The following is a 24,799-nucleotide window of genomic DNA, read 5'->3' on the forward strand; positions in this document are numbered from 1 at the left end:
TGCATGATCAGTTTTAACAGAGAATAAAACAGGGCATCCAAACACTACATCCTTGCCCCCTTCCTGCCCCTCTCATCCCCTTCACCTTCAGTGCTTAGACCCCTAAAAATCCAAACAAAATAACAGAGCTCCTTCGTGCTTGGGCCACTAATAATAATAATAATAATAATAAGACAGAGACAGACAGAGAGACAGACAGAATTAAAATTACAAAAAAAATTGAGTCAGGACAGAAACTCACTTGATATTTTCATCATGTTCACTGAACTCCTCATCATTGAAGCCAAACTGATCTACAAAGTTAGCAGTCATCTGCTGAATCTGATAATCAGAGAATGCCTGGATGATAAACAGGTAATAATGAACATAGCTTTTAATCATGTCAGGAAGATCGGCCATTTTTATACCATTCTGGATGACACTTGACACTGGTCTCAAAGTGTATTTATTGTAAACACAATCATTGGCTATACCTGTTGGATAGACAGATCATTGGGGAAAGGGCTCTCCATGTCATCATCTTCACTAGAAGAATGCAGGTTATGTGTGCTGACCTGTAACAAGGTAAGATCTACTATGATGCAATACTTACAACAGCCAGGGAACAAATTCTTACTGAATAAACTCAGGGTGCAGCACCAGCACAAACCAGTAATTACAGATGGATAGGTATTTATTATTTTGTAAGACACAACTTTGTAAAACATTAACATTTAAGATCTATATGATGAAATTCTTTTGGGAGATGATATACAAGCTCAATCTATAGTTCATCTGTATGTGATTACTAGTAGCTAATTTTAGCTGTGTGGCTAGCTAATCTCTCTGGCTTCGTAAACACTCATTGTGCCAGCTCATGCACGTGTGCTCGTCTGTTCGCTGTTGGAATTGGTTAAATTACGTAAATAGTGTAATAGTCTAATCAGTGTGAAAAGTATCATTCTCGTATGATTGAATGGTGGGTGTGGTTGATTAAAGGATTTGAAATTTGCATATTCTAAGAAGCTAGAATTCTTAATAACGATAAATCTGTAGGCATTTCTATGTGCCTTGTCTGATCGATTTTTTTTGTAGAACTGCTATGACAAGTGATGTAATATGTTATTCAGTAAAGAACAAAATGTTTGGTTTTAAAACAGGTTTTGGCTAACTAACAACTTGGAATGTATAATGTCTTGTGTAGTATCTTGGAAAAATGTATCTGCCCAGTAATAACAATAATAACAACAACAATAATAATAATATCATCATCATCATCTGCTCACCAAGTCTACTGTGTTTCTCCTGTTTGTTTCTCTAAGGGTTTCTCCCACAAAACTCTCCCACCGCCCTCTGCAGTCCTCAGGGAGCTCTGCAAATATTCAACAAAGAAAAAGAGAGAGGAAAAAAAACACAGTTGCTGCCTATCCAAAAACATCATTATAAATAATGCCATTCTTATACACCCACATACAAATTGCTGGCTCGGGACTCGTGCTGCAAAGTCTAAAAAGCTCACAAACATTCCTTCATTCCTTCATACTGACTAATGGATGCACTTTAGGTACACTTGGAGTGAATATATCAGGACGCTTTTTTTTTCCTCATTGCTGAAACACAAGCAATTAAAGCCTTCTATCAGCTCGGATACTTTATGTTCCCCAGCTTGTAACTCCAAACAGAAAAACTGAAATGATTTTCCGCTGTTAAATGTTTTTATAATAATTACCACGTTGGCCACAACCGGGGGAAAAAAAGAATGGACAAGCACAAAACTGATGGCTATGATGCCGGATCACTGCAGCATGACGTCCCATTCCCAAGCCTTATACATCTAAACACACATATGTAAACCTACCTTTGATGAGATCACTAATCTGAGACTGGACATGTCCTTTCTCCAGGTTCTGAACCACAGTGTTGGCGATTCTAGTCAGATGACCCATGTTACCTCTCCTGGTCCCACCCTCAGCTCTAGAGATATCAGAGGCCATAAACCAACAGCAAGAGAAAGAGCATCTACGCTATACTTAATTAAACGTGGTTATATGGTGAAAAACTGAGCAGCTCATACTGAATTCGGTCATTCTCCTCCCAGGCGTCCAGAATCCTTTGCACCAAGCGACACTGTTGGAAGAGCTGCACAATACACACAGACAGAAAGACAGGCAATATAGCAATAAGTAATTATTACTGTGGGTAAATAAACAAAAATGAATCTAAAACATTACATTACTGTTTAAAATTGCTGGTCTCTTAAATTGAGCAGAAAACAAGACTTCTAAAAAGAGTGAGAAACTGACATGAGCCTCCTACTGAAGATTTTTGGGGCAGAAATAATTTCAGCCAGAGACATTAATCAGAACGTCTGTGTGATTGATTAATTAATAGTATGCAATGTTTTTAGATCCACCTGTGCCTGGGAAGAATAATATCCAAATGGGCTACTTGCACTGAAGGCTATGACACACTTCTGTTTTGAAATTGCGCAGTTTTCAAATTTCAACACGATGAAAACGAGTGACAAATGAAGAAAGACAAATGAAGAAATATAATAAGCACTGCTGTGTCCCTCTCTGCACAGTGTCTTCCGAATCTAACGGCTTCACGCTTCCACAGCTTCCCAGCTCAGACTGAGCTCAGGAGACGAGAGTTAGCAAACCTACATCATGACCATTTCATCATTTCCACTCATATGAAGGACATCTGTAGCAGACATCTCACACCAGATCAGCATGATGAACCCAAAACCACAGAGGGTGGGAGAAGACCAGCAAAAAGCACAGTGCCATCGCTCTTTAAAGGAACTGCTACAGAATTCACACAATACGACCCAGTGTGCGGGAGAGAAAGGCACTGGATCACAACGAACACCTAATATTATACCTTATTATTATTATTATTAAATTACTAATACTTTTGCATGCTGATATCACAGCAAACATGCGATAGCAATATTTAATATTGGGATATCGTAGTTAAAAAAAAAAAAGACTGAAATGATAAATTATCAAAGAAATCTACAATAATAATTTAATGTGTCTAAAAGCTATTATCATGAGCAGGTTTGCAGTTCCTGGAACTGGGACACTGCGACACCCCGTTAGCAACAAGACACTTTACAGTGAACTGTGTGAGCTAACGTTAGCTTGCGTGTTCGTTTCTCTTATATGTATTTTCCTACCTTCACAGGTGTGTATTTATGGCAAAGAGTACAGTTAGAAGGGGCTTTGTGAGTATTTTTACATTGTCAGTGACACTCATCCTTGGGAGCTCTTGCAGACATCGACTGTAAAATACCACAATGATGAGTGTAGCGAATGAACCAGAAATGCAGGAACCTCTGTAAATATAATGCACAAGTGTTCATGCACAAAGCTCATTCAGCAGGGGTGTTGAAGTACAGCACGGCTTGCCTGGCCTTAACGGAATGGAGCTCCTGAGCTCAGTTTCATGGAATTAGCAATGGTGTGGAGGATTATGGGAAACTTGCCGAGCTGAGCTGCACTGTCAGGTGGAAAAACACTATAAATCTCCAAATAATGAATTCCCTGACTATGATGAAAGTAGGGCAGAACTACAGCTGAAATGTTGCAGTGATTACATTGGCCACCAGGGCAGCACGGGTGGGTGCATGCGGTGCGTCTGTGCTGCTATTCTGGTCGTCCGATTCAGGCTTCTCTTCGTGGTTCTGGAGAATCGAAGCATGCAGACCCATTTGAGCTGAGTGGTTCAGAATCGATGTCACACACATCTCTACTTGAAAGTGCAAGAAGTTATTCCAGGTGTATTTAAAGAATAAATCCTGTAACCAAAAAAGAAAACAGTGAATAAATGATTTCAAACTGTACTCAATAAAACTCATTGAGGTTGGGGGGGATTCAAGAATGAGAGAATACCACGAGTCCAGAGATTAAGTCAGAGTAAATATGAAGAGAGAACTCCTCACCAGCAGAAGGTCCATGGTGTTAAGCCTGCAGAGCTCTTGGCAGATGCTGCTGTCGCTTGTCTGCAGCAGAGCAGCCACCAGCCTGGCCACATGAAGGCGTGCGTTCCCCAGCGGCTGCTCCAGAACACCAACAGTTGTGAGTATTGCACTTTTCTACATGGGAGAAAAGAGTAGAAAAAGTGAACAAAACACAAAAGTGGATTAAAAAACAGAAAAAAAAAAAAAAAAAAAAAATAGTAAAAGAAGTCTCTGAAAGGAAACATGGAGCATTTCATATAGGTTGAAGTCTTAACAATTAACTGCACTCTTACTCTTAGTTCAGTGAAGCAGATTTAACTGAGGCCAGTACCTTAGGAGGGTCCAGGAGAAGTTGTTGGAAGTCCTTTAGATGAGGCTCAATAGTACGTAGAATACTGCTGTTGACAGTGTAAGACCTTTCACATCCCTGAGAATACAGCTCCATTAGACCCTCCAGCCTGAAACAGACAAAAGGCAGATGCAATTTTTCAAGTTTAAAAAAAAAAAAGAAAAAAAAAAAAACAGAATTGGTGTACATTAAATGTATAGTGCTCCTACATACAATGAATAAAAAAAGAAAGTGTGCTATAGTAATTCGGTCAAAGCAGTAAAATAAGATGATAATGCAAGGCTGTAAGGTATGTGCTATTAAAGTCGTATAATCAGAGGTTGCGTTAATAGTAAATCATTATCTGTCACGCTGACAGACGGGGCTGTAAAAATTCCGTCACAGTCTACTGTTATCTGATATATTTTGTAGTTAATTGTGGTTGAACAATTGAAGTGTGACTATATTCGTCATTATCCAGTAGTGAAATGAAAATGTCATCGTTAACTCTTCCAGAACAGAAATGTAGCATACGAGCTTATGATTTACGTCTTACCGCTAAACTCCCAAATGTTTTCAGATCAACATCAAACCTAATGTGATATTAATGCATCAATTTCCACATTTTAAACATTTTAAACACACGGTTCTCAAACTGGGTTCAGGGTCCAGGATTTTATTTAATTTTGTTATAAAATTGCTATATTGTGCTATATTGTTATTCCTGAGAGTTATCTGCCCCAAAACCTAAAAATAAATGCCCTCCTAACTGTTCATTTCTCTAAAACCCAAATATAAATTCCCCTCTGATTGCAAAATGCCCCAAACACAAAAATAAATACCCCCCACTCCTAAACGCTCCTGACACAAAATAAACAGCCTCTGCTAAATGCCCCAAACCCAAAAGCAAATTCCCCCCGACAGATAAATATCCCAACCCTGAGGATAAATTTCCCTCATTTAATTCATTCCTGACAAGCGTGTCTTTGATCTGCCTGAAGATGAGTGAAGGTTCCATAAACCGTCAACTCATCCTGCAAGATTTTGAAGTTTTTAATATAAATTCCATCACTGTTTTATTAGTAAGCTGATAACAGATCTCCAAAGGAATTCTCTCTGTCCTAGCAGTGGACTGGGTAGACACACACAGAAACATCAGAAGTCCTGTCTGTCAGGAGTGAATTAAATGATCAATCTAAAATAACTACAGTACTTCTGCTTGCAACCATCCTAGATGTTCCACTTTTAAATTTACTAATAAAGCTACTAAAATCACAAGTCCTGAAAGATCAGTTTTTGTCCCTCATCACTCCTTGTGCATCACCACAGGACTTGACAAGACACTCGATGGACATCGGAGTAAAGACATCTCTGTGTACATCACCAGTTACGGAAGAAAAGTGTTCCAAACATCTCCATACATAGAGGAATTTAACATTTAGCAAGATGTCTTCCAAAGTTTTTCATACATAGTTTATATTGTTTTTTTTCAGATAGTCTATAAGAATGCCTTTGATAAAAGAAGAACGTATTGAAATCATTCTCATGGCTGGATCGGGAAGCTGTCGTAAGGTTGTGATGGACATGCAGTTACATGGATAACAGCAGATGCGTTAACACGAGTTCATCATGAGTGGGAGATACGACTCTGTGTTTACAAAGAAATGGCAATCATGTAGACGATGTTTTGTAAAAGTTACATTTTGCTAAAAAGTGTTAATTTCTCCTATGTATGGAGACTTTTAGGACACACACACACGCTTTATATTTTATATATATATATATGTGTGTGTGTGTCTGTGTGTTTGTGTGTCTGTGTGCATGAAATTCATTATTAAACAAGGATGTATTCAATACGGGAATAATAAACATTAAAGCATTTTCGGGGCCAAGCACCCAGACTCGGTGAGCCACACATTCACAGGCACGCGACAACTGTTGCCTAAGCAATCACAGGAAAGCAGAGCAAAGGGATTCAAGAGTGATTTGTAGTTTTTACAATGCCGCAGGGTGGCATTGTGCTGCAGCTGCCGCTACTGCTGTGACCTCTGGAGTTGTCTGTTGCTACATTGACTTGTGGTCGTCACTACTACTGCTCTAACCTGAAAATTCCAGGACATTGTCCTGAAAATACTTATCAAGTTTCATGACAATACGTAGATGCATTGCTGAGATACACCCTCACATCCTATTTTTTTCATTTGCCAGCGCTTTACAGGAGAACAGTTTGAATATCAATATTCTTCGATAACTTTTGTTCAGACAGGTCTCAAGATGATGTGAGCCAAATGTGGTGAAGATTGGACAAAATTTGGAGGAGGAGCAGCAAAAATGGCAGTTAGATGTAAGCATTTTTAGTATGCTAGTGTAACTTTTGACCAGTAGGTGGTGCTATCACAAAATTTGTTGCATAGCCTCAGGTCATGGTCCTGAAGATGCCTACCAAGTTTTACGGCAGTGTCTTTGCTGAGATACAGCCTCACGTCCTGTTTGGTGGCTTTGCTGTCAGATTTGTAGGCTCATTACAGACAAACCATTCAGATGATTCAAAATTCTTTTGATAACTTTCGTGAGGCTTACTCTGAAGATGACGTTTGCCAAATTTGGTGATGATGATGATTGGACAAAATTTGTAGTAGGAGCAGCGAAATTTATTTTTTTTAAATAAAATCCAAGATGGCGGAAAATCTAATTAGGCGGAAATTGCAGTCATTGTCGTTTGGTCAGAATGTTCCTCAGACCCTACCCAGTGTGCCAGATTTCACAACTTTTTACCAGATGATTCTATGGGCTGCTTTTAAACACAATTTTCTTCTTTTTCCACTTTTAACCAGATTTTAAAATGCTATAACTAAACTAGATGTAGGGGTTCTACTCACCCTGTCCTCCTTGACTCCAGTAATGTCAGAAGCACTTGAGTTCCATTGACAACAGAGGCTTCACTGGTCATCTTCTCAAACATGCTCTTTAAAAGCTGTGCCACATTCTCTTCCCTACAGATAAACAAAACTATTATGACAGGAAATACATAAGAGAGTCATATTCTTATGCACGTTGAAAATCCTCTCAGAAAACAAACTGATACCTGGCATTCCTAGGCCCTTGTACGAGCCTTTGAAGATAGCCAAGAACTTAATTATCTGTGTTTTATTTATATATATATGATTTACAGAAGAGTCGACAAATCCGCTTGAAAGTTGTTTTTTCGTGTTTGTTTTTTTTTTCTCCCCCCAAACAATGGTATACAGTTTATATCACATCGATGTTTAACAATCAATTTAAAAACCATTAAGTGTTATCTCTGGACAGTTGCTGTCTTCCTGATTGGGAAGTATTAGGAGAGAAAATCTTTTCCTCCAAAATGCATCAATCAAATGGTAATTAGACACATGCACAACTCATAAGAGAATACTCATTCACCACTATGCCTTTCATTCACTGAAACTTAATGAACACCTTAAATATCATGCTGTACAACACGTACAACATCGGGCACCATTATTAAACATAATAGAGACCAGCCTGTCACAACAACTGACAGGGAAACTTACGACTCCAGGACTGCCAGTAACGGGTCTGGTTCCACAGCCTCTGGGATCTGATTGGCCTGATCTCGACTTAGACGAATGATGTCACACAGAGTCTGGGACGCATTTGATTGTCTCTGCAAGGGGCACAAGAGAACTTTTACTTAATGGCCGTACGTGAGAGTCCCCACAGTCTGTAGTGTCTGAGGAAATTACAGATGTTCCTTAATCTGTCCAAATCATCTACAGCACCTCCCTTGGTATGCAGATCACACAGGACCTCATAAGAATGCATTTACTGTATCTTTTCCTAACATCCAGCTGAGGACACAACAACAGCAGTACCAAATAAAATATATACTATCCTAAGCCAGGTTCTCATGTTATCTGATGAGATTTGCATAGATTGTAGTTAACTGCACAAAAGGAAATCTGCCCTAAAGGCTAAAATCATTTAGCAGACAAATAAAAACGTAGGTTATGTTATTCCAGGTTTATGTGGGTCAGTGATGTTCTCACCTCCTCATCTCTCCCCGTGTGCATGAGCTCAGTCAGCCTCTGAATCAGTCGTTCCTCATTCAGCCACTGGAGACAGAACATTAAGCACATTTTCAGAAGAGGGAAACAGGTGGAAACACTACAAACAGATTATTAAAAAGTTAACTGCAGTGGAGATTAGTCGCAGGAGGGAAAGAAATAGCATAAACTCTTAAAAAAGCAGCTGTACAAGCAGCCATTTGGCAAGACACTATGAATGACTAGTCAAACTCAGTAAAGTGTAAATCCATTTAGTCACTCAGCTGTGGGAAAGGTATTAGGATTCAGCAGTCAACCTCACCGCTGAAACCAGTGAAATGGTGAGAAACAGTGGTATTGACTACTATCTGCTATAGATTATTGATCCATCATCATTCAGTGCCATTTCTAGCTATTGGAAAATAATGCAATCAGTCAGTTAATCATTAAAATGTCTTACAAATCTTACAAAGTAAGAGATATTAAAATATTAGTGCCATTACAACAGAGAATATGTTTTTTGTTTTTGAAACATTCACATTTATTCAACCTACACATTTCATAAGATTAATTGCTGAAAGATTGGGGAACCATTGTAGAACATCACCGACTATAAGAAACAAAATGCTGAACACAGAAATGTGTGTGTGCCCTCACATTGAGAACTTCCTGTCTGAGGGGAGCTGGTTCCACACAGCTGATGAGACGCAGGAGCAGATCCATCATGGGGGACACATCTATGTGGTTCAACACCAGGCTGATAAAGTTGTGTTTTTTCCTCAGGAACGAGATCATCTAGAGGCAAACAAAGCTGTTTCAAATCACATGCTCTTCTGACCAAATAAAGATCTAAGCACATCTCAAGTAACATTATTTTCAGACAACACACACACACACACAATAACAAATTGTCTACTGCATGTCAGTGGAAATCCAAATGCCAGTTCCACTTCTAAACAAGGTAAACTAGGCACTGCAAGCCAATCATGTTTTAAGGTTTTAAGTGGTTACCTGCTCTGTCTTGCGTGCTATCAGGTTACCGATGGTCTTGCTGAAGAAGGAGGCCAGCAGGGGGTTGAGAGGTGGATCCTGTTCTAGAAAGCTGTAGAGTTTCTCCAGCAGAGATACATCTCCACCCAGCTTGTCATTAATGGCGGTCACATCAGAGGTGAGGAGATCGCAGGCAATATTCGGAAGTCTAGATGAATAAAAGAATTACCCTAGACCGTATTCTCTTTATTCTTTTTTTGTCTCTTAATGCCATGTAAAACAGACTACAGTTTTGACAAGCACATACCATTGAGAAAACTGAATAAAATAAGAATAGGAAGAAGAATAAGAATTCCTAAAAGTAATAAAATTGGATGATGAAATGATAAAAGAGAAAATGATTATTAAATACTGTACGACTGAATCCACATGGCCATTTCCTCACCACAGGCAAACAAATGTTTATAGGTCTTACAAATAAATCACACATTCTCTCGTTCACAGGAACGAGGAAGTGACAGTCTAATATTACTATGGATCTTAACACAGTGAAATACGTGCTGATGCTGTGCTATATTCTTCACTCTGTCTGAATCAGTAAGCAGGGTCCAATACAGAGAAATACATTGCTTTGCAGCAACTGTGGAATGATGTTGGGATTACACACACCTCATCAAATGTTTGTCCTTTTAAAGAAATTACTCATTGTGACATCTTACTTGAACCGTGTTTTCTCCTCCAGGTCAGAAGAGGGTTCCTCTGTGATCAGGCTGACCAGCTCATGCATGCAGTGGTCCTGTGAGAGAAAGAGCAGGAGTCGGTGGTTCTGTGCCTTGCACTCCTGCAACAGGTCTTCCTCCTCCATCAGCTCCTTCAGAGTTACATCCTCCCGGTCAAGCAGCTGGTCGATGTGGGAGGTGGTGTGGAGGTCGAACTTCCAGAACATGGCAACGGCTGCAAGAGGAAGCACGTGCCTGGATAAAGAGCGTAGGCAGCTGTAGGTGTGTGGCAAATAATCAGTCATACATAAATTAACAAAACAACAACAACAACAAACACTCAGTATCAAAGGTGGCTCTGAACTGAAGTCATAGGAATGAAGCAAGACAAAAAGCTAATGGTGCTTTTATTTTTAACACATGATAGATATCCCACAGCGTAATGTCAGTAACTTCACTCACAACTTGGGTATATTTTCAGAAGTATTAAAAATTTTGAAAAACACACATATTACACATATTATTCACCACAATACAACAATATAATAACAATAATAGCCACAAGCAGCAACCTACATGATCTATATTTTTAATTACAGTGCCTCCTACTGCATGAACTGCACCAAATTCAGATCATACCATTTGATTTTTGAAACATTGAGCAGTTCATTGGGTCTGGTTACTTGGTGATGGAGACAAGGACCATAAACTTAGTGCTTTCACTCTGCTTCCTAAATCCCTGTTAAACCAGAACTGTGCATTGTGTTCTGTTCACTACAGTGTAATGTTGCTAGATTTGGTTAGAGTGGCTCTGTGCAGGACACTCGAGTTCTTCCACTCCAACCTTCACACACCATGTCTTCATGGAGCTCGCTTTGTGCACAGGGGCATTGTCATGCTGGAACAGGTTTGGGCCTCTTAGTTCCAGTGAAGGGAAACTGTAATGCTACAGCACACAGAGACACGCTATACAACTGTGTGCTTCAGACTGTGTGGAAACAGTTTGGGGAAGAACCTCATATGGGTGTGATGATCAGGGGTGCACATACTTTTGGTTGTATAGTGTACATTTGCTGTTGCACATAGTTTGTGTTTACCTTTGTCCATAGTTTTTAACTTTTCTTCCACTTTTATTACAGTTTCACAGAATAAACTGTTTGAAATCACTAAGCACATATACGTTTATATGGAAATATGTTGAAATTTGTTACTGAATTGTGAATGACTCATTTGGAGAGACAAATTCAAACATAATCCACAGAAAGGACCCAAACATAAAAGATCCAATTTATAGAAAAGACAGACAGAATAATGCTAATGTTTACACAATGTTTAGATCACATGACAGCAGTCTGGAGCTGATTCGAGTCTGAAGCCAATTTGAATCACCTCTCTATCACAATTTGTATGGTATGGGAAAGGTTTTTTCACGTTTATATAAATTAAATTTCATTAAGGTATAAATCATTACAAGGCACCAATGTGTTACAGCAGCTTGTTCCCCAGGGTCCCAAAGTCCTCCATTAGCTGAGTTTCCCTGAATGTATTCATTTGAAAAATAACTTCAGGTAAAGTTTTCAAATTGACACAATAAACAGAAAAGCAAATTTCATCTTCGGATGTCAAACGACTGAGGAGATGTATGTGTTTTTTAGTTATTGCACCTCCTTTTGGCCAATTGTTTTGAAATTTGGCCTCAGAATATCCTAGTGACTGCATATTGTAATTTTTTTTTAAAATCTGACTTTACATTCAGAAGATATGGCTGTTTTAGTACATACATGTAATAGCCTAAAATTTCATTGACCTGTAGCAGCTAACAGTTTGTCCCAACAAAATTGTTTTAATAACTTTTTGTCAACAATCTCTCTCCATGACAGACACAACATTTAATGGCAATCAGATGCATGGCCTAGGAGTTCAAAAAAAAATTTTTCAGAAAATTCAAAATGGCAAAAAAACTGTCAGCCAAAATTAAACCATACGGTAAAGAGATACAGGAGGACTCATGAATTCTGGTGATTTAAGACTTTTTACTCTATCCCATAAAACTCGTGAAGATATAAACCGAAAGGTAAATTCAGTTATTATAGGTAGGTAAATGTCATTTCATTTGGCTGAGTAAGAGGTGGGATATGGGACCTAATTACCAAGTGGGGTGGTGATAGCTCAGTGATAACCCTGTCTTATATCTGTTCGAGTAAATGAAGCTTGGAAGATTGGGATGTTGGCGGCCATATTGTTTACAAATCTCTATTTTTGGTAATTATTGAGTTTCAGACTTTGTTGACATGAAATTTATGAAGATATGGCAAAAACCCTAGGACAAGAAAGCAAAAGTAGGTTTTGCATATTAAAGAAATGTTCATAAATAGTTAAATAGTCCAAAAGGCAAATTTTTATGGTGTAAGGAAACATATCATGGGGAAAAAGAGACGTTTCACTGTATGTCTTATCTCGTAAGAGATATCCTTGTTTTTTTTACTTAAAAAAAAAAAAAGAGAAGACACGAATAGCGCCCACAGTGGCCAAACTTAATTAGACTGCATCAATTTACATGAAGTCCCTAGAGTGGCTGATCAGTCAAGTTTCATGACAATAACTCAGTTTTTAGCCTCTCAAATGCCAGCTGAAAGCTGATAGGCTGATGGCAGCCTTGTTTTTAAGTAATTAAGCCTTTCTAGAATTGATATGTTTTTGATCATCGTTGAGGTTCACACTCTCATGAGTAGGTTGACACCAGTGTTGACAGAAGAAAAATCCTATGACGAGTTCTCAAAAGTAGATTATGCATATTATGCAAATTAGCTGGAAGTCTAATTGGGTGGAGCTAAATGGTTCTTGAGGCTTTTATCATTTGGGAGAATGTAAGGAATAAACGCCAAAAAATAATTTTCACTGTAGGACTTCCAGTTTCAAAAATGGCTGTCATCAGCCAATCAGGTCTCAGCAGGCATTTGACAGGGTTAAATACTGAATTATTGTCAAGAAACTTGAATGGTATGTTCCTCTAGGGACCCACTAGTAATTGATGCAACCGCACTCAAATTGACCACTGGACAGTGCTATTCATGTTTATGCACATTAAAGACAAGCACATCTGCCCTAAAATAAGATCTGCAGTGAAATCTTTTTCCTGAAACCATTAAAATTGCCTTTTGGCCTGCACAAACTTATGATAAATTGCATAATATGCTAAAACTATTTCTGTGAAATTTCTGGAATTCTTTTGTCCTACCTTCACAAAGTTAGTGTCACCTTCCTAATCAGCATTTGAGCATCAAATCCTAGTCAGGACTCAAACAGCAGTAACTCAGCACTGACTGCATGGATTTAAATGAAACTTGAAATCTATTTTCATTGTTTGTGTATGTGTGTGTGTGTGTGTGTTTTAACTCTGAGTGCTGTGCTCTGTACTGTACAACTGTGTAGTTTGCTTTCCACTCTTCAGCAGTTTTGGATTCATCACAAACTTGTCAGATGGGCTGTCAGGGTTTAATTACAATTTCAGGAGTGCAGTGAGTGTGTCCATCCTCATACTCTTTCTCTGATCTTCATCGTAAATGCTGAACATCCTGACACCCGCGATCTTTATATCACACCTACACACTATATAAAATGGACACTTTCCAGTTTTGATTTTTCATTTTCACACTGAACACTGCATTCAGAAGAGAACTCTGTCGTGTTATCTGGGCCGTCTGGCCGTTTGCTCATTAGCATCCATTGTTGGAGGTTTAGTCTGTGTGCAAAATGAGCTTTAACTCAATGGGAGGAACTGGCCAGGTTCCCTTGGTGGTGCTAAATAAATAACTGAGCACAGTGTTGCTGTGATAACACTATGCAATGCACCAATATTTTGTTTCAATGCTACCACCTCCATGATTTTAGGACAAATTATACAGAAGCAAAAATAATTTTTTGTTATATCAATTACCAATTTTTCATATCTCATGAGGTGGCACTGTTCCAAAACTGCTCATGTACCCTCAGGTTGTTATAAGACACACCAAGTTTGGTGTCAGTACTCTTTGGAGTTGCGGAGATATAACCTCACATTCATTCTGGCGTGCTCGACATCATATTCATTCCTGTGAGGGAAATTTGTTCCACTCCTTTTTGCAGAATTGCTTTAATTCAGACTTTCGAGCATGACTTTCAAGCGTTTAAGGTCCTGTCACAGCATCTCAATGGGGTTCAGGTCAGGACTTTGACTAGGCCATTCTAACACCTAAATTTTGTTTCTTTTGAGACATTCAGAAGTGGATTTGCTCTTGTCCTTTTTTAATCGTTGTCTTGCTGCATAAAGATTGTGCTTGAGATTCAGATCATGGACTGATGACTGAACATTCTCCTTCAAGATTTTTCTGGTAGGGAGCAGAACTCATGGTTCCATCAGTTATATAGTAGGCCAGGCCCTGAAGCAGCAAAGCATCCCCATCACACTACCACCACCATGTTTCACTGTTTTTATGATGTTCTTATTATGGAACGCTGTGTTAGGTTTACAGCAGATGTAGCAGGACCCATGTCTCCCAAAAAGTTCCACTTTCCACTGATCAGTCCACAGAACATTATTCCAAAAGGCTTGAGGAACCAGAATTCCAAAATTTCTTTTAATCATGGCATAGTGTGCAGCTTGTTGAGACCTTTTAGTTTACTTCACATTGCTGGAAAGGTTCTATTTAAGTGATGTTTAGGTTCTGGCAGTAATCAAGCCTGGGTGTGTCTAATGCACTTGAAGCCAATCATCAATTAAATTTGGTTAACTGAGTACCTAAGGGGGCTTTTACATTTTCATAGCAGTGTACATGCCATAGTGAAATAATAAGCCTAGTAAACACTGAATTAAATGATCTGTACAGACGACTTTGGACAAAGTTTTAAAACATTTAAATGACCTTATTAATAAAGCATTAATAACAAGAAAGTTAACAGAGCAGAACTCAGTGAATTAATCAGTGATTATTTCTCCACCAGTGTAAGAGAGGACAGCGATCTGTGGAGCGAAGAGATGACAAGGCTCATGTTTAAATGGCTCATGTGCCTTTTACCTCAGGTGATGAGACAGAAACTGTGGATGTGGATGAAGCTGATAAGTGAACTCACTTCCCTCTGTAAACTTATAACTGTTTAAAAAGTAATGTAGTTTTTCCATAAGTAGATTACATTACAAATGAAGAGATACGTGGAATTGCAACCGATTGAGATCTGTTCAAAGAAAGCACTGATTTCAGCAAAGGAAAGCCTGCAGTCTTCAGGACTACATATAGTAGAAAATGACTTTGCCCGAGTGAAGGGTTTTCTCAGGCCTCCATTCGCTCCACATAATCCCTAGTTTTCATATTTGTACTACATAATCAGTAAGGAAATAAACGCTGCTACTTCAAAAGTCGGTGGCCTCCAGTGGATAAATTGCATGTTATGAATGAACAGTCATTTACCAGCAGATGAAATGAGTGAATCCTTAATTACACCTTCCCCACAAGTAGACAGGCATTGGAGTGGCAGACTGCAGAGAGCATGGAGCGAACTAGCATTAATCAGCATGGAGTCCGCTTCCCACCAGAGCCTCCTCAGAACACAAATACCTCAGAAGGACACTGAAAGAGCAGAAGCATGAGTGAGAAACAAAGTCAGAGAAAAGAGTGCAAACAATTACGACATAATGTGATTATAAACCACTTTTCATTCTGAAAATACTTTGCTGTAAGTCACTGGCTGCAGAACAAGCACTACACATGTAGCATTTTATCTGCAACAAGACTAAAACAACGTATAATGACATACACTCATTGACCACTTTATTAGGAACACCTGTATATGTACTTATTCATGTAAATATCTAATCAGCCAATCATGTGGCAGCAACACAACATCTAATATCACATTGTTAACTGAATCTCTTGACCTATCACATCAAACATCCAAACAGAGAAGAAGTGTGAGCTCAGTGACTTTAATCGTGGCATGGATGCTGGTACCAGATGGGCTGGTTAGAGTATTTCAGAAACTGCTGATCTCCTGGGAATTTCACACACAACAGCAGAGTTTACACAGAATGGTGCGAAAAACAAAAGACAAGCAATGGTTTTTTTTTTTCCCCCAATCGTCAATCTGTCCAATTTGGGTGAGTCCGTGCCCACAGCCTCAGATTCCTGTTCATAACTGACAGGAGTGGAACCCAGTGTGGTCTTCTGCTGTTGCAGCCCATCAGCCTCAAGATTGAACTCAAGATTGTTCTGAGATACTTTTCTGCTCAACACGGTGATAAAAAGTTATTTGATTTTGGCCTGGTTTATACTTCTGCAGTGACATTTGGGAGAGGGAGAATGGCCACTTCTCTGAGGAATAACGGTGTTAGAAAAATATTTGTGAATCGGTAAGCACATAAATAATGAGTTTTTATAATAATGAGAAGTCACTTAAAACCCTTATTTTGCCCATTCTGATGGGTGTTATATCTGTGACCATTTAAAATGTCACTGCATCGGTGATGTCTTTTCAGTGTTTACACGTTTTCTCATGAGAGCCTTTTTCAAACGCCTTGTCAACACTGATTGCTTCAGTGCTGTTTCCGGCAAACTGTGTCTACGCCATGTGCGTTGTGTAAAATCCAGCAGTTCCCTATGTATTTTTTTGGCACCAACTCCGCCATGTTGTCAGCCATGCTGCTGTGCTGCCAAAAAACGAGGAGGAAATGTAAGCTAAAGAATCTACTCTTGGTTATTATTGGTTTGTTCATGTGCTGGTCAGGGAGAATGCAAGCTAGACTTAGCAAAAAGAGTAAAGTCCAGTTTATAAAACAACTTGGAAAGCCACATTTTAGTGTTTTCAGCGTTACTGACAAAAACGTGTTGAGTATCACGGAACTCGTAAACTCTCTGTGAAAACAGACCGTGGAGACATTTTAATGGTTCAAAATTTAAAGCTGTCATTTCACAAACAACTACTTCTGAAATATTCAAACCAGCTGCCTGGCACCAACATCCATGCCACAGTCAAAGTCCCTGAGATTTTTTCCCCATTCTGATGTTTGATGTAAACTGGAGCTCTTGACCTGTATCTGTGCTATTTTAGGCCTTTGTACTGCTGCTTCATGATTGGCTGATTGGATAACTGCACGAATGAACAGGTGTACGTGGCCTTGGAGTGTTTACTAATATTTACCAGGCACAGACCACTGAAGTACAACAGGACTTCATGTCACTAAAGTTCTAAAGCACTAAAGACAGCCATATGGCAAACTAGCAGTACTTAAAGTGACAGTTTTCCAAACTTGACCATCTTATAAATCTTCTAGGTGTTTCCATGGAGCCATGGCATGTTGCTTTATGATGTCGTTATTTGTCTTGTTTTTTGTCTTGAATTGTTTTCAATCTTTTTTAATCATCGCACCAGATGATATTTTGCAAAATGAACTTGAACATGTGTCCTTAGTATATTATGAAATACTAGCAAATATGTACTGAAGCAGCATATGGCATTGATTTTACAGGTAAAGACATCCCTGGCTGTAAAAAGTCTGATAAGTTCTACTGTAAACTACACTGAGATTATCACGGGTTTAATGCAGCATTTAGCAGTAAAACTCCTTTATGATTTACAGACAAAAAAAAAGGTAATCCTTATATTAGTTATTTTTTTATCCTAAATTGCTAATTAAGAAGCTGTTCATTTAGCCTTATGATTCTTTGTGGTACATGACATATGAAACACACAGTCATCCCTGAGCTACATCATATCTGTCTCCCCACACCCAAAGTGAGCAGACCAACATCGAGAGCCAAGTGGTCAACAGTTTTCCAACTGACTGCTCTGATGTTGTAATGAAGATAATTGAAGAAATTATATGAGCTATTAGTCTTAGTTGCCTGGCAGATAAGTAGGTTTAACAACGAGGAAGAAAACACTCCTTTCTTCGCAAAACAAAAGTTTTACATTGATTTGTAGCTATGTTTAAACATAATGCGCTACACAGTGGCATGACTCCCTTTCACACTGTAACTGTACCTTGAGCTACTCGCTCTGAATCTTTTCAGACACACGCAGGTTATGTGGAAACACTGACAACAACCTAACAAGGTTGAGCACAAAGCTTTCTTTTTTGTTCTCCTGCTAGCAAAAAACAGTCACTTCACAGTTAAACATATCAAGAGAAAATTAAAAGGTTAGCCAGACTCAAATAACATGATTTATTGGCAACAATTTTTATTACCGATTATTCATTACTATGTTATGAAGCACGTTGTGGCATACACTTCATTTAGACTAAAGCCTAGTGTACTGATTTCCCAGTTTAAAGTACGTGAAAGGGGCAATGACTCTGAGAGGGAAAGGGGCGGTGACTCTGAGAGGGAAAGGGGCGGTGACTCTGAGAGGGAAAGGGGCGGTGACTCAGAGGGAAAGGGGCGGTGACTCAGAGGGAAAGGGGCGGTGACTCAGAGGGAAAGGGGCGGTGACTCAGAGGGAAAGGGGCGGTGACTCAGAGGGAAAGGGGCGGTGACTCTGAGAGGGAAAGGGGCGGTGACTCAGAGGGAAAGGGGCGGTGACTCAGAGGGAAAGGGGCGGTGACTCTCAGAGGGAAAGGGGCGGTGACTCAGAGGGAAAGGGGCGGTGACTCAGAGGGAAAGGGGCGGTGACTCAGAGGGAAAGGGGCGGTGACTCTGAGAGGGAAAGGGGCGGTGACTCTGAGAGGGAAAGGGGCGGTGACTCTGAGAGGGAAAGGGGCGGTGACTCAGAGGGAAAGGGGCGGTGACTCAGAGGGAAAGGGGCGGTGACTCAGAGAGGGAAAGGGGCGGTGACTCAGAGGGAAAGGGGCGGTGACTCAGAGGGAAAGGGGCGGTGACTCAGAGGGAAAGGGGCGGTGACTCTGAGAGGGAAAGGGGCGGTGACTCAGAGGGAAAGGGGCGGTGACTCAGAGGGAAAGGGGCGGTGACTCTGAGAGGGAAAGGGGCGGCGATTCTAATCACTCCTTTGTGGCTGATATGAGCCATGGTGAAAGTGCGGTTTTAACGGGTTGAACCGTGCTAATTTACTGCCGATTTGTTGTACTTTACTGGTTTTATAACTGCATCAAAAATTCACAGTCATATTTATTCATCTTTTTTGCCCTATCAGAAAACTTTATCTCGTGTTACTTTGGCTAAACGTCAGTATTTTGTATTAGTGGTCAACCAGTATTAAGCAATTTAACGTAAATTGCTTCAATGTTTTGCAATTCAATGTTTACACATCTAAACATGTTTTTGACAGTTATTGAGATTCAGAGTTTGCTGAGTAATGTGACAAATAACTTGTGAAGATACTGTGAAAAAACCAAGTTTGCAAAAGTAGGTTTTGCATATTATACAAATTATAACGAATTTGAGTGGGTGGAACTGAATGGTCCAAAAGGCCAATATGAATCAAAAACAAATCATGGGGGATAAAAGCAATTTAACTCTGAATCTTGTTTTATAAGAGATATGCATGTTTTTAAGTTTAAAAAATATCTGAATAGAGCCACCCAGTGACCAATTTGCAGGGGACTGTACCTATCTCAAAATCTTGTCCTGTATATACCTTTCAGGTTTTGTCTGAATCAGTAACCAGGCACTTCCTGTGTGGCGGCTTCGCCATCAGATTCGTTGGCCCATTACGGACAAACCATTTGGAATATTCAGAATTCTTTTGATAACTATTGAGAGTCTTACTGAAGATGATATGTGCCAAATTTGGTGATGATTGGACAAAACTTTTAGGAAGAGTAGCGAAAAAAAAAGAGATGGTGGAAAATCTAATTAGACAGACATTGACCTTGTCTTGACCCAGAGAATCCAGGGATTCTTGGCTTTTAAATTTTGGACACATGATTCAAAAGTTATGACCAAAAATGTACTTCCAAATTAGGCCCATATGCAACCCGATGGTGGCGCTAGAGTCTTGGCCCAATTTCGGTCAGAATGTTCCTTAGACCTTCCGCAATCAGTGTGCCAAATTTTACAACTTTTTACCAGACGGTTCTATGGGCTGCCATAGACACCCTAGCCAGAAAAAAAAAGAAGAAGAAGAAGAAGAAAACATAGAATAACAACAAGGTGCCTATGCACCTTCAGTGTTTGGCCCCCTAATAAGAAGAAATAAAATTCCTAAAAATAAAATTATTGGTTAATGAGGCATGTTTATTGCAACAGAAATGTTAACAGGTTAAACAAAGGTAAACAAATCTACAGTATTTTCATTTGTTATTGTATTGTGCTGTGGTATCTGGGGAAGTTGTGTATCATGTCGACCATCTGCCTCCCTACTCTGTAAATATCCACACTGACCACGGCCACTGAAATACCCGTATCAGACGCCCACGCCTTCGTACCACAACCTCATGTTGTAAATGACTGAACAGATGAATGACTAGTCTACTAGAGGAGGGAAGTTTTCTCACTTCAAGCACAACTCATGCAAAGAAGTGAAACTCATTTACACTCTGTTTCTTCTATTTGGCCTCTAAATATTTTATTAATTAATGACCTGTTTTAAAATAAAGTAGTAAAGCTATATGAACCAATTAGCTTGTAAGTAATGAAAAACTTTTGTGACTCATTAGCACTGATAAAGTTACATCAGTTCATTTTCTTATACACGTTAATGCATCATGGCACCATCCACCTTTCAGTTCACTTTAAACATGCTGGGAGTCGGTCCCAAAAACAGCCAGATTTGGAGCCCGTTCAATACACCAAAAATAATTCCCTTCCCCCAAACACGGCACTTTACAAACCACATTAGTTTGGTGCCTGATTTGAAAAAAGTGTTTGACATAAAACACATTATAACATTCTACTGACAGACTTTCTGATAAAGGTCAGTAATATTATATTGCAGCTTGTGATCAGTTATCATTGCCTGCAGCACCCCCCGCCCCCCCCACCACCACACACAGGCGTCACACACCGCCGTCACACACAGGCGCTACGCTTCACCGTCACACACCGCCGTCACACACAGGCGCTACGCTTCACCGTCACACACCGCCGTCACACACCGGCGCTACGCTTCACCGTCACACACCGCCGTCACACACAGGCGCTACACTTCACCGTCACACACCGGCGCTACGCTTCACCGTCACACACCGGCGTCACACACCGCGTCACACACAGGCGTCACACACAGGCGTCACACACAGGCGTCACACACAGGCGCTACGCTTCACCGTCACATACCGGCGCTACGCTTCACCGTCACACACCGGCGTCACACACAGGCGCTACGCTTCACCGTCACACACCGCCGTCACACACCGGCGCTACGCTTCACCGTCACACACTGCCGTCACACACAGGCGCTACACTTCACCGTCACACACCGGCGCTACGCTTCACCGTCACACACCGGCGTCACACACCGGCGTCACACACAGGCGTCACACACAGGCGCTACGCTTCACCGTCACACACCGCCGTCACACACCGGCGCTACGCTTCACCGTCACATACCGGCGCTACGCTTCACCGTCACACACCGGCGTCACACACAGGCGCTACGCTTCACCGTCACACACCGCCGTCACACACCGGCGCTACGCTTCACCGTCACACACCGGCGCTACGCTTCACCGTCACACACCGGCGCTACGCTTCACCGTCACACACCAGCGCTACGCTTCACCGTCACACACCGCCGTCACACACCGGCGCTACGCTTCACCGTCACACACCGGCGTCACACACAGGCGCTACGCTTCACCGTCACACACCGCCGTCACACACCGCCGTCACACACCGCCGTCACACACCGGCGCTACGCTTCACCGTCACACACCGGCGCTACGCTTCACCGTCACACACAGGCGCTACGCTTCACCGTCACACACCGGCGTCACACACAGGCGCTACGCTTCACCGTCACACACCGCCGTCACACACCGCCGCTACGCTTCACCGTCACACACAGGCGCTACGCTTCACCGTCACACACCGGCGCTACGCTTCACCATCACACACCGGCGTCACACACAGGCGCTACGCTTCACCATCACACACAGGCGCTATGCTTCACCGTCACACACCGGCGTCACACACAGGCGCTACGCTTCACCGTCACACACCGCCGTCACACACCGCCGCTACGCTTCACCGTCACACACAGGCGCTACGCTTCACCGTCACACACCGGCGCTACGCTTCACCGTCACATACAGGCGCTACGCTTCACCGTCACACACCGCCGTCACACACCGCCGCTACGCTTCACCGTCACACACCGGCGCTACGCTTCACCGTCACACACCGCCGTCACACACCGCCGCTACGCTTCACCGTCACACACCGCCGTCACACACCGCCGTCACACACCGCCGTCACACACCGCCGCTACGCTTCACCGTCACACACCGCCGTCACACACAGGCGCTACGCTTCACCGTCACACACCGGCGTCACACACAGGCGCTACGCTTCACCGTCACACACCGCCGTCACACACCGGCGCTACGCTTCACCGTCACACACTGCCGTCACACACAGGCGCTACACTTCACCGTCACACACCGGCGCTACGCTTCACCGTCACACACCGGCGTCACACACCGGCGTCACACACAGGCGTCACACACAGGCGTCACACACAGGCGTCACACACAGGCGCTACGCTTCACCGTCACACACCGCCGTCACACACCGGCGCTACGCTTCACCGTCACATACCGGCGCTACGCTTCACCGTCACACACCGGCGTCACACACAGGCGCTACGCTTCACCGTCACACACCGCCGTCACACACCGGCGCTACGCTTCACCGTCACACACCGGCGCTACGCTTCACCGTCACACACCGGCGCTACGCTTCACCGTCACACACCAGCGCTACGCTTCACCGTCACACACCGCCGTCACACACCGGCGCTACGCTTCACCGTCACACACCGGCGTCACACACAGGCGCTACGCTTCACCGTCACACACCGCCGTCACACACCGCCGTCACACACCGCCGTCACACACCGCCGTCACACACCGGCGCTACGCTTCACCGTCACACACCGGCGCTACGCTTCACCGTCACACACAGGCGCTACGCTTCACCGTCACACACCGGCGTCACACACAGGCGCTACGCTTCACCGTCACACACCGCCGTCACACACCGCCGCTACGCTTCACCGTCACACACAGGCGCTACGCTTCACCGTCACACACCGGCGCTACGCTTCACCATCACACACCGGCGTCACACACAGGCGCTACGCTTCACCATCACACACAGGCGCTATGCTTCACCGTCACACACCGGCGTCACACACAGGCGCTACGCTTCACCGTCACACACCGCCGTCACACACCGCCGCTACGCTTCACCGTCACACACAGGCGCTACGCTTCACCGTCACACACCGGCGCTACGCTTCACCGTCACATACAGGCGCTACGCTTCACCGTCACACACCGCCGTCACACACCGCCGCTACGCTTCACCGTCACACACCGGCGCTACGCTTCACCGTCACACACCGCCGTCACACACCGCCGCTACGCTTCACCGTCACACACCGCCGTCACACACCGCCGTCACACACCGCCGTCACACACCGCCGCTACGCTTCACCGTCACACACCGCCGCTACGCTTCACCGTCACACACCGCCGTCACACACAGGCGCTACGCTTCACCGTCACACACCGCCGTCACACACAGGCGTTACGCTTCACCGTCACACACAGGCGTCACACACAGGCGCTACGCTTCACCGTCACACACAGGCGCTACGCTTCACCGTCACACACCGCCGTCACACACCGGCGCTACGCTTCACCGTCACACACAGGCGCTACGCTTCACCGTCACACACAGGCGCTACGCTTCACCGTCACACACAGGCGCTACGCTTCACCGTCACACACCGGCGCTACGCTTCACCGTCACACACCGCCGTCACACACCGGCGCTACGCTTCACCGTCACACACCGCCGTCACACACCGGCGCTACGCTTCACCGTCACACACCGCCGTCACACACCGGCGCTACGCTTCACCGTCACACACCGGCGTCACACACCGGCGCTACGCTTCACCGTCACACACCGGCGTCACACACAGGCGCTACGCTTCACCGTCACACACAGGCGCTACGCTTCACCGTCACACACCGCCGTCACACACCGCCGTCACACACCGCCGTCACACACCGGCGCTACGCTTCACCGTCACACACCGCCGTCACACACCGGCTCTACGCTTCACCGTCACACACCGCCGTCACACACCGGCGTCACACACCGGCCCTACGCTTCACCGTCACACACCGGCGTCACACACCGGCCCTACGCTTCACCGTCACACACCGCCGTCACACACCGGCCCTACGCTTCACCGTCACACACCGGCGTCACACACCGGCGCTACGCTTCACCGTCACACACAGGCGCTACGCTTCACCGTCACACACCGGCGTCACACACCGGCCCTACGCTTCACCGTCACACACCGGCGTCACACACCGGCCCTACGCTTCACCGTCACACACCGCCGTCACACACCGCCGTCACACACCGGCGCTACGCTTCACCGTCACACACCGGCGCTACGCTTCACCGTCACACACCGGCCCTACGCTTCACCGTCACACCCCGCCGTCACACACAGGCGTTACGCTTCACCGTCACACACAGGCGTCACACACCGGCGCTACGCTTCACCGTCACACACAGGCGCTACGCTTCACCGTCACACACCGCCGTCACACACCGGCGCTACGCTTCACCGTCACACACCGCCGTCACACACCGGCCCT

General features: G+C 43.3%; 1 protein-coding gene across 4 annotated transcripts in view; it reads right to left on the bottom strand.

Annotated features, from left to right (window-relative positions):
* Positions 1-24,799, bottom strand: part of ppp6r2a (protein phosphatase 6, regulatory subunit 2a) — a 46,069-nt gene that overhangs the window by 19,523 nt on the left and 1,747 nt on the right. For 2 of the 4 annotated variants that reach the window (XM_034307329.2, XM_034307331.2), the window contains exons 2-16: positions 15,471-15,629; positions 10,027-10,281; positions 9,329-9,515; positions 8,975-9,112; positions 8,321-8,386; positions 7,826-7,938; positions 7,154-7,267; positions 4,278-4,404; positions 3,929-4,081; positions 3,584-3,784; positions 2,054-2,118; positions 1,838-1,953; positions 1,266-1,351; positions 474-554; positions 242-339 (exon numbers count right to left, since the gene is read on the bottom strand). In XM_034307329.2, coding sequence (XP_034163220.1) covers positions 242-339; positions 474-554; positions 1,266-1,351; positions 1,838-1,953; positions 2,054-2,118; positions 3,584-3,784; positions 3,929-4,081; positions 4,278-4,404; positions 7,154-7,267; positions 7,826-7,938; positions 8,321-8,386; positions 8,975-9,112; positions 9,329-9,515; positions 10,027-10,253 — 1,772 coding nt within the window. In that variant the 5' untranslated portion in view covers positions 10,254-10,281; positions 15,471-15,629. Of the gene's footprint in view, positions 1-241; positions 340-473; positions 555-1,265; positions 1,352-1,837; positions 1,954-2,053; positions 2,119-3,583; positions 3,785-3,928; positions 4,082-4,277; positions 4,405-7,153; positions 7,268-7,825; positions 7,939-8,320; positions 8,387-8,974; positions 9,113-9,328; positions 9,516-10,026; positions 10,303-15,470; positions 15,630-24,799 lie in introns of all 4 variants that reach the window. The other 2 variants (XM_034307332.2, XM_034307330.2) reach the window with 2 other exon arrangements.

This window comes from Pangasianodon hypophthalmus, chromosome 9 (assembly GCF_027358585.1).
Source record: "Pangasianodon hypophthalmus isolate fPanHyp1 chromosome 9, fPanHyp1.pri, whole genome shotgun sequence".
NCBI lineage: Eukaryota > Metazoa > Chordata > Actinopteri > Siluriformes > Pangasiidae > Pangasianodon > Pangasianodon hypophthalmus.